General features: G+C 43.2%; 3 protein-coding genes across 3 annotated transcripts; all 3 read right to left on the reverse strand.

The window, feature by feature from the left end:
• Positions 1–1,634: 1,634 nt before the first annotated feature.
• LOC130703697 (uncharacterized) lies at positions 1,635–2,834 on the reverse strand. The gene is made up of 3 exons (XM_057525137.1): positions 2,800–2,834; positions 2,655–2,735; positions 1,635–2,581 (listed from the first exon to the last, which is right to left on the reverse strand). Exons 1-3 carry the CDS (start codon positions 2,803–2,805, stop codon positions 1,796–1,798), a joined length of 873 nt encoding a protein of 290 aa, XP_057381120.1. The 5' UTR covers positions 2,806–2,834; the 3' UTR covers positions 1,635–1,795.
• Positions 2,835–4,656: 1,822 nt separating this feature from the next.
• LOC130703694 (uncharacterized) lies at positions 4,657–5,952 on the reverse strand. Its single transcript, XM_057525133.2, has 4 exons — positions 5,863–5,952; positions 5,704–5,784; positions 5,277–5,634; positions 4,657–5,156 (listed from the first exon to the last, which is right to left on the reverse strand). The coding sequence occupies exons 1-4, from the start codon at positions 5,866–5,868 to the stop codon at positions 4,789–4,791; spliced, it is 813 nt and encodes a 270-aa protein (XP_057381116.1). The 5' UTR covers positions 5,869–5,952; the 3' UTR covers positions 4,657–4,788.
• A 2,383-nt stretch (positions 5,953–8,335) lies between these two features.
• LOC130704171 (uncharacterized) lies at positions 8,336–9,839 on the reverse strand. Its single transcript, XM_059496707.1, has 3 exons — positions 9,818–9,839; positions 9,666–9,749; positions 8,336–9,577 (listed from the first exon to the last, which is right to left on the reverse strand). The coding sequence occupies exons 1-3, from the start codon at positions 9,821–9,823 to the stop codon at positions 8,393–8,395; spliced, it is 1,275 nt and encodes a 424-aa protein (XP_059352690.1). The 5' UTR covers positions 9,824–9,839; the 3' UTR covers positions 8,336–8,392.
• Positions 9,840–10,078: the final 239 nt, after the last annotated feature.

Below are 10,078 nucleotides of genomic sequence, written 5' to 3' on the forward strand. Positions count from 1 at the left end.
TACTATTCTGCAAGTCACATCTCATCATGTTCGTTAAGGATGCGGAAGTGTCAATCAATGGATACAAGTCAGTAGTCACGGTTTGTGGTTGTTTTGCTCTTGCGTTTTACTAAGCGTGATTACAGGTCCTTTGTCGATGAGATAACACTCGATGTTATGATGAAAGTCGGCTGTCTTGGCGCCAGCGAAGAACATGTTTTCCATTTAGAAGAATTTGGACCCAGACTTCTGCGTTGTTTGTTTTGGCTTGTCTCGTGGGTCTTATCGACGTTGATTCGAGCCAACAAGGAGTACCAAAGGTGAAAACATTCAAGCATGCCAGGTTTCGGCAGACATGTAAAGGATTATCTTTGGTGGCGGTGGACCTTTGTTCTTCATACGGTGCGAAGAAGAGGTGACTTATTATCAATTTTTAAGGACAGGAATGGGAGTGATGATAGATTGACTTACACGGAGATACGAAGCAAGGACCAACCCTCAGTTACGCCCTGCAAACCTGGGAGTACCTTGGACTTTTATTGAAGATTAGTTTTAATTTTTAGGTACATCAAAAGATTTGAGTAATATTATCTTAATAAAATTGTTATCTACAATTATTTCCTTTGATTTTTCGTAGAGGCTCTAGCAGTTGCAATACCAGTGAAAGCCGAGCTGAGATTCTTGGAAGCTCCATAGTTGAAAGATTAAATATATCTATCGTCTTCGTCTGTTACGCGAACTGACGGAAAAAAAAACACTGGCTCTACGGATGTAACGGTGTAGTTATCCAAAGACGAAGCGTGTCTAGAGTGTGTACATATTTCATTTGAGTCACATAATTAAACCATAGTTCTGGGTTGACGCACTCTAAATAATAGCATGCTGTCCTTGTTAATGTTTACTTTGAAACGAACAGGAGAACAAAGTTTTTTCGCCGAACAAAGAAACGAATACTTTCACTTCTTCTTCGTTCGATTCAAAATGCAATCAATAAAATAGCTTTACACCAGAAAAGAAAAAAAGCTACATATCTACTATCAGAAAAAGAGAGAAACGCAGAATCCTGCAAAGAGTGCAAATGCCGAGCAACGGCTTTTGATGTCCACAAGTCCAATACAGGATTGCCTGGTGCGTATGATTTTATTGGAAGCCGCAAGAGTGATTTCTTGCGCACCAATGATGGTATCATTCACAGTAACTAAAAAATTATTTGGCCGTTATAATTGCGTACTACTGAAAGAACCTCAAAGGAAAAATCAACTAGCGCAACTTTTGTGCTTTCAATTTCCAATCATACTTTCTGCATAATAAACTCCCTTTCCAAAGGAAGCTTATTAAACTCTCATATTTAAGCAAAACAAAATTCTAACTCGTGATCCAATGAAAGTTTGCACACAAAAAATTGTATATTACCTGTTTTCGTGCAGTTCCGATACGCTGAGAAACAGCAAAATGTTTAAAGGTTGCCAAACTTTTCATTCGCGGTATTTCCCCGAGGTAAAATGGATTGCCAGTTTGGCATTCGTTGTCCAAATTTCACCACAGGGAATGCAGAGGGTGTAGCTGTGGTGGAAGAAAGTGTTGCTAATACGAAGCTCATGCCAGCACCCGTCGATAATCGTGATTGCATTCTAATGTGGACCAAAAGCTCGGAAATAATATTTTATATTGCTCTGAATAACGTAAATGTACACATATGATGGCATCTAATCCTCTTTGGGGTACAAGACAATGCAAGCTACACGCTTACAATCGTGAGGTTTAGGTTTGATAAGGATTGTGGCACAATAGGAATGAATATTCGCGACATTTTATGTTAGATTGCAGAATATGTCGCTTGTTTTGCAGGTGTCCTGTAAAGTAAAGGTAGTGGTGCAGGGGAACTGTAAATAGCCGAGGAAGGTGTAGAGGGTGGCGTGTAAACAGGTGCAACAGTTGTTACAGGCCTGTAGGAAGGAACGATGTATTCAGGAATCTTATAGGATGGAGAAGACTGAGCATCGTATGGTTTAGAAATGGCAGGCTTATAGGCAGGAACAATTGGAGCCTTGTAGACCGGAGTAGGAGCTTTGTAGACCGGAGTAGGAGTTTTGTAGACCGGAGTAGGAGCTTTGTAGACCGGAGTAGGAGCTTTGTAGACCGGAGTAGGAGCTTTGTAGACCGGAGTAGGAGCTTTGTAGGATGGAGTAGTAGCTTCATAGACTGGCGTTTTGTAGGTTGGGGCTGGAGCTCTGTATATTGGAGCCGGAGCTTCGTAGGCGGGTGTAGTGGGAGCTTCGTAGGCGGGTTTAATGGGGACTTGGTAGGTCGGTGCAATTGGAGTTTGATAGGCCGGTGCAGGTGTTTGGTAAGCCTGAGCTTTGTAGGCAGGCGCAGAGTAAGGCTGTCTATACTCGGGATACTTAGCTTCACCTTCGTATTTGACATCCGCAACGTATCCGTAGCTGTCATCTTTGTACGTGACGATCTGCATGCGGCCATCGGGAAGAGCGACACGGTAAGAGCCGGAAACTACCTTACCGTCACTAACCTCAGTGTGAGCGTAATTGTTGTCGGAAGCAGCATCGTTGACTTCCCATGAGAAACTGTACGGCTGTGCACGCTAAATAGTAAGTGAAAGCAAATCAACCCAAATGAGTCGAGTACGATTAAAAAGTAAGGATTGAAACACTCACGTATTCTGTTTCGTATGTTGCCTCTGGGTAGTAAACAGATTGAGCGGAAGCGACACAGAAGAACACGGCAATTACAATAACCTGTGTAAAAATTTAAAGATTACATTATGAGTACATAACCGCAGAAATAACAAGTCTAGTTTGCCTTCATGTTGGATAACTAGCGATGACTGGAGGGAAACAACTGATGTTGATTTTTGCAACCCGCGTTTCCTTTATATACTGCAAGTGTTTCGGAAGTTTAACGTGACAGAGACATCGCCCTCATAGCCCGTAGCATTGCCAGATGTAGAACGAAAAAAAAAAGAGGGAAAGTGTTTTGAACCCAATGTTTTTTGTATTTCAAACAAGTCAAAGCCAACCATCAAACGCTTTCTACCGTGAACAATTTACATTTTTTCACCTAACGGCATTGTTGCCCGTGCGTATTGCGTTAACCAAAGTCATCGTGACCACGCGTCCGCGTATTGTTTCATTTTTTACTTCGTTTTTCCAATCGCGGAACAGGTTTTTGCAAATAGGTCGCGGAGGTGGCGATAATTCGAAACAGATTTAGATTAAACGTCAATCAAAGTAAATCAAACATACACTCAAGAGCTTCATCTACCATGTTTTCTTCTGTTATATCATCACAAAAAAAAAAACATTTTCATTGTCAAAAATAGGATTAGCTGAAGCTTCAGTAGCAGTATTTGTTTTGTTCTCTTCGCCTCAAGACATGATTGTAGTTTAAACTTTTCCTTCACATTTAGGAACGCCGGTGAAAGAAAAAAAAAAATAAATAAGATTGAACAAAAATTGAAAACGTTTGACAGGTCCCACTGGCACGTTTTTGCCGTCAAAGATAGGCAAGAATGTTGAGAATGTCGGGACTTGTGAGAATAAGGAAAGTAAGGTTGCAGACGAAATGCATCGATCCCATTAGAAAAAAAAATGCACCAGCTTTCTACGTCATCAAAGCGATAGCTCCCAATTTTAGCTCTTAAATTCTGATTGCTTAGCGTGAACAAATTCGATGTGAAATCGTTTACATATCGGATCATGAATGAAACAGCATTTTTGCATGTGAGGCTTACCTCTAATAAAATGTAGTGGCTAAATGTTTCTTAAGAGCAGGGTAGACAGCTTACGTAATACATTCAAGTGTTACATGTGAGACACGACTGAAACCTCAACGAAATCCTCTCACCGTATACGATCATTTTCCACAGCATTTAAACAACTTAAAAAAACAAACACACGTTAGGGTTACGAATGGCTTGTCTAGGTAACGACCGACTGAAACATGAAACTAGCCGAGTAGTGTACTGAATTCATTATGGGGGTGGATTTCCAAAGGGTTGCCAATTTTACTTAAAAAGAAATACGTGGGAATGGTTACGAACGCGGGGGGATAAGGACGGGAGCGAAATACGTAACCCATCCTATTCCCCTTTTTAAAATTTGAGGTTACGAAATCCTTTATAGGATATGTAGTAAATAAATATTCATCCGTGTTTTCTAGGATATGATGCTGGTCAACTAATTTCGTGCTACGTTGAGATATAAAAAAAAACATCAGCACGTAGGAGGCAACGTAATGGAAGGATATGGATTTTTTTTTTTGCTCCAGGAGACAATTTAACACTGTAATATTTATGATACGCAAAAGCCTCGTGACAAAAATCCGCGTGCAGCTTACTCGCTGAAATTGTTACCTCGGCGACAGAAAGCCTTGAGCAATGCATTATCGGTTGTGCTGGTAACAATCCATAATTAATAATTTTTTTTTTTTTTTTTTTAAATTTTTAAATCCCAGGGCTACACGTTCCATCTTAGTTGAGTTGACGTGCGCTAGCGCTCTGTGCTGTGGGTTTATCCTATTCAGCGTAGTTTGTTATACACACCAACTTGACATATTGATCGTGTACTTAACGATTTCAGTAAAGCCATCATCGTATCTAGTTGGCATTTAAAGTCTTCTCCAAGCGATCCCAACATTAAAATAATACAAATCATTGAGTGAAATGTAAGAACATCCTGTATTACAAAACATTTTCATGTGGTATAGAAGTGACAATCAAAAGTACCAAAGTTAATCCTCTGCTAGAATTTAAAAAAAAAAAATGAAATGAAACGCGAGATGACTAAACAATTAGCCTCTGTAGGCTAGAGGAACTGGTTGAGTTCGATAGTTTGAAGAAGGAGCAGGAGCCCCGTAGACGGGCGTGGCTGGTGCCCTGTAAGCCGGAGTGGATGGAGCTACTGATGGTCTGTAAGCAGGAGCAGCGGGTGTAGGTGGTGCTGGATAAGTAGAAGTAGCTGGTGCCCTATAAGCTGGAGCTGAAGGAGCAGGAGGAGGTGATGGAGCCCTGTATGCTGGAGTCGAAGGGGTAGCTGGTGCCCTGTAAGCCGGAGCAGCAGGAGTGGCTGATGCCCTGTAAGCTGGCGCTGAAGGAGTAGTTGGTGGTCTGTATGCTGGAGCGGGAGTAGATGATGGTGCTCTGTAAGCGGGAGTTGAAGGTGGCTGATAAGCTGGTGGGGCAGGAGCTGAGGGAGCCTGATAGGCTGAGGGAGCCTGATAGGCTGAGGGAGCCTGGTAGGCTGAGGGAGCCTGATAGGCTGGTGGAGCAGGAGCTGAAGGAGCCTGATAAGCTGGTGGAGCAGGAGCTGAAGATGGCTGATAGGCTGGTGGAGCGGGAGCTGAAGATGGCTGATAGGCTGGTGGTGCGGGAGCTGAAGGAGCCTGGTAGGCCGGCTGAGCGGGAGATTTGTAAGCCGGTGCTTTATAGTCGGAATACTTGGCCTCGCCTTCGTATTTGACATCAGCCACGTATCCATTGCTGTCAGCCCTATAGTTCACAATTTGCGTGCGGCCATCGGGTAAGAGGACTCGGTAAGATCCGGTGACTGCATTGCCATCGCTGTTTTCAGAGTGGGCATAGTTATTGTAGGAAGTGTCATCCTTGACGTCCCAAGCGAAGCTGTAGGGCATTAGAGGCTAAAGCAAGTTCGTTTAGTCTTTTGAAAACAATGAAAACAAATAGGAAGCATGGAACTGATGTTTTACTTGAGATTCAGCAGCTTTGTACGCCGGCTCTGAATAAGATTGGGCTGCAGCAACTGCGAACACAACGGCAAGGATGGCGATCTAACAATTAATCCGAAGCAAAAATGTCTTCAGTGTGTTCTTCTTCGTCGTAATGTAATTTTCTTTCTTAGACTTTACCTTCATGTTTAGAGCTGTTTAGATGTTGGATAAGATGGAACAACTGATGTTTTTCAGCTATCTAACAACGCCCTTTATATAGTGCACCCCCTGAGCTGGAAACACTAGTGTGATGGCCCAGGGAAAAGGGCGTTCTGAAGCGTGAGAGGGAAAGTGAATTCAGGCTCCGTTTATTTTGCGTCTTTTCGTTACGGAGAAACGTTAAGACTCACGCTTCTGCTTCACTACGCGATCTCTTTTTGCTTTCTATCGCATTCAGATGTCGGTATCGAACTCCCCCACACGTTTGACTTGTACAATAATCGATGGCTTTTTTTTTGTAGTTTATGCGATATACCGCTAGTTAGACAGATATGCAAATTCATAAATTACGCCAGTTCGCTGCACATAGCGGCCTTTGCTAACCTCAATATCATTGTTGTATTGATTACGACGACTATCTTTGCAATACGCGTTTTTATGTTTCGGAATAGTTTCTCTCTCCGATAGTGCCAAATGCGCATTTCTATCATTGGAAATGATCTTGTCATACTGGTTAAATATGGAATCATACTTGAATAAATGCCAGCCAATGAAATTTCCCTCTTAGCTGAAATCGCGCGTAATTTGAATCGGAAAGTATAACGACGCGCTGCATCTTGAAGATCATACGGTATATTATTTTGGAAAGTTACCCGGAACACGCCCGCAAGATTTGTTTTTTTTCCTCGATTCGAACTACCCCTCGAACCCTCGTGAAACCCCGTGATTATTTGTGTCGAATGATCTGCTGCGCGTTATGGGGCAGTTGCGCGGAAACAGCTGTTTCACTTCGTACTTTCTCTTCAGAGCTACTGGCCAACAATTTATTTACTTCTTGCTAATCGATGTGTGAATTTTTTTATTTTTTCTATTGAGTACTAAGAGATTGGCTCCCTTTTTTCCTCCTTTTCTCCGGCTAAGGATCATCAGCACAACGTCCATCCCTTTTTTTTTGCGTGCATCGTTGCGTTTTTTTTCGTTTCTCTCGTTTAGCGGGACTTGTACGGCACCATGAAATTATACTACCGTCGTCGAAACTACAACATCAACACCGGTAAGAAAAAATAAAAAAAACAATTATATAATAAAGTCCTAACTTATTGGCACTTGATATTTTGTTCGTGTTTCCCTTCCGGGAGAAACGTGTCGTGATGAATTCACGATCCAATTTCACGAACGACTAACATTGTTAACTTGCCAGCAGAAGCAAAAACATAATGGACACACTACTCTACGATCTCATTTCTAATGTTTTTGATGCCCATTAGTTTCAACCACCAAGGTCGATGCTTCAACTCACTTTGAAATGCCATAAGAAATGATGAGACGATTCATTATTACAACAAGATGACACGTGCAATATGAACGTGACGCTTTCAACCTGTCAGGTATCATAGCAACATGTGGCCATGAAAAATTACCAACAAAAGAAAAGTCTCAATAATATTCTAATTGAAAATAGAATTACAAAAGAGGACGACAGAACACGCGGAACAAGAGGAAGAGTAGTGAAAGTTCCAGGTTTTTCCTCCCTCATTTAAAAAAAAAAAAAACAAGTACCCCGGAAAAAAAAGTGAAGGGAATCGTTTCCTTCTGTTTTTTTTTCTGAAACTGGAATGGTCGATTAGGTTAACCGGTCTGATCCAGAGTCGCACCAGTGTACTCAAGCTATCATTACACAATGCTCAATCACAATGCTGGTTTTTAATGACCTTAATGCTTAAATAAGAGGATTGAAATGTTTCTTTCCTTTTCGAGTCCGGCACCCAGTCGCCAACTTTGAAGTCACGATGACCTCAAGCGTTTGCACTAATTTCTTTGGTTGATCAAACGTTCCATAATGTTGAGCGATACTAAACAGTGCACCTGTTGAAAATGGAGAGAAGATCTAGTGGGCGTTGCACAAGGAGATTCTCTAATTGAGGTTTGGAGAACAGTAGCAGACATCCACTGCTGACATAGTTGCCGCTTTGCGATGCTTGAGTGGATGAGAATTTTGCGTACTCATCCTTACCTTGCCTTCTGGCACACAAGGGGGAAAGGGATGCTAGTCAAGAAAGCAGCGCGTGCAGGTAAAAAATGGAGGAATGGTAAGCAAAATTTTGATGTGCAATTCAGCTTTTGTTTTTCCCCGATTTCTTAGACTCGAAAACCTTTGGAATCTCATCGTTAAATTTCTACCACATCAACTTTGAATTACAAGCCTTCGTTCTCCTTGCACTGGTTTTAAACGTATACACCCCGTTACCATAACGGAGTATATCAGCGTAGCGCCAATTAAGCTTGTGATAACAAGCCCCCCTAAGATATTTAAAAAAGAAACATTGTTCCATTATATTTTTGTTTAATTAGTCAATGGACATACAGGTTTTCATTGTTTTTTACTATTTGGGCACGTATGGTACAAATCATCTAACGCAATCAGCGTTTTCTTTTAAAACATAAGATTTCGTTTCTCCCTTTAAATGTACATAAACAATTGAGCAACTAACTTATTTTGATTAGCTGTTCAGTTACGACTGTAGACTGGTGTAGGGGTTTTGTAAAAAAGAGCAGCAGGGATTTTGTAAGCCGGTGGAGCAGGAGCTTCATAGGTCGGAGCAGCTGGAACCTTGTAAACAGGAGCTTCCGGAGTCTTGTAAGCCACCGTTGGAGGAGCTTTGTATGCCGGAGCGGCTGGAGCTTTGTATGCTGGAGCAGCCGGAGCTTTGTATGCTGGAGCAGCCGGAGCTTCGTACGTCGGAGGTTTGTACGCTGGTAGGGCAGGAGCTTTGTATGCTGGTGGGGCCGGAGCTTTGTATTCTGGAACGGCCGGAGCTTTGTATTCTGGAGCAGCTGGAGCTTCATAGGCTGGAGCAGCTGGGGCTTCATAGGCGGGTGCAGCCGGGGCCTTGTACGCCGGTGGGGCTGGAGCCTTGTATGCTGGTGGGGCCGGAGCTTTGTATTCTGGAGCGGGTGGAGCTCCATAGACTGGGGTTGCTGGAGCTTCATAGGCTGGGGCTTCATAGGCTGGAGCAGCCGGAGCCTTGTAGGCCGGTGGGCTTGGGGCCTTGTATGCTGGGGCGGCCGGAGCTTCATAGACTGGGGCAGCTGGAGCTTCATAGGCTGGAGCAGCCGGAGCCTTGTACGCCGGTGGGGCTGGAGCCTTGTATGCTGGAGCAGCCGGAGCCTTGTACGCTGGGGCAGCCGGAGCCTCGTACGCTGGAGCAGCCGGAGCCTTGTATGCTGGAGCAGCCGGAGCCTTGTATGTCGGTGGAGCTGGAGCTTTGTATGTTGGAGGAGCTGGAGCTTTGTATGCTGGAGGAGCTGGAGCTTTGTATGCTGGAGGAGCTGGAGCTTTGTATTCCGGAGCAGCCGGAGCTTTGTATTCCGGAGCAGCCGGAGCTTTGTAGGCCGGAGGAGCTGGAGCTTGGTAGGCGGGAGCTTGATAGGCTGGGGCAGGAGCCTTATAGGCCGGAGACGTATAAGACACTGCCGGTTTGTATTCAGGATATTTGGCTTCGCCTTCGTACTTCACGTCGGCTACATAACCATTCTTGTCAGCTCTGTAATTGACAATCTGAGTGCGACCATCAGGCAGAGCGACACGATAAGATCCTGTGACCACATTGCCATCACTGTTTTCAGAGTGACCATAATTGTTGTAGGAAGGAGCATCGTTCACTTCCCACGCAAAGCTGTATGGCTGTGACGGCTATAAAAAAAAAACAGCATTGTTTTCAAATAGAAACAAAAAAAAAGTTAGACAACTAGTTCAATTAAGCAAATTAATTAGAACTAACGTATTCGTATGCCTTGTAGGCCGGCTCTGGATCATACGCAATTTGAGCAACTGCAACGGCCAAGAAAGCGGACAGCAAAACGATCTGGTACACAAGCAAAAACAAATAGTTTAATGGATTATCTTTTAGGAAATTACTTTTTGAAGTTTTACCTTCATGGTGAGGAGTGTTAGTGGAATGGAGACAAGTCAACGACTGTTGTGACTATCGTTTGACATCAGAGCCTTTATATACTAGCTGGACAAGTACTATACTAGTGTGAAACGTTTAGTAGAAAGGAAGGGCTTTACCTATCACATGATGTAACGTTCCCTTTGCTTTCCGTATTTCGAAGAGCAAGAAAAAGTGTAACGATACACACGAGAGCGAAAGTGAAACGGCTTTGCTTCTTTTATTATTGGACAAGTTCAGAT

The sequence above is a fragment of the Daphnia carinata genome, chromosome 8, assembly GCF_022539665.2.
Source record: "Daphnia carinata strain CSIRO-1 chromosome 8, CSIRO_AGI_Dcar_HiC_V3, whole genome shotgun sequence".
NCBI classification, from domain to species: domain Eukaryota; kingdom Metazoa; phylum Arthropoda; class Branchiopoda; order Diplostraca; family Daphniidae; genus Daphnia; species Daphnia carinata.

Bases quoted from the DNA above. Each gene is read 5' to 3' on its own strand.
- LOC130703697 (XM_057525137.1), bottom strand. The intron at 2,582-2,654 runs GTGAGTGTTTCA...CTTACTATTTAG, and splicing joins CAACATACGAAACAGAATAC to CGTGCACAGCCGTACAGTTT.
- LOC130703694 (XM_057525133.2), bottom strand. The intron at 5,635-5,703 runs GTAAAACATCAG...AACTTGCTTTAG, and splicing joins ACAAAGCTGCTGAATCTCAA to CCTCTAATGCCCTACAGCTT. The intron at 5,157-5,276 runs CTTCAGCTCCTG...CTTATCAGCCAC, and splicing joins TCCACCAGCTTATCAGGCTC to CTTCAACTCCCGCTTACAGA.
- LOC130704171 (XM_059496707.1), bottom strand. The intron at 9,578-9,665 runs GTTAGTTCTAAT...TTTTTTTTATAG, and splicing joins CCTACAAGGCATACGAATAC to CCGTCACAGCCATACAGCTT.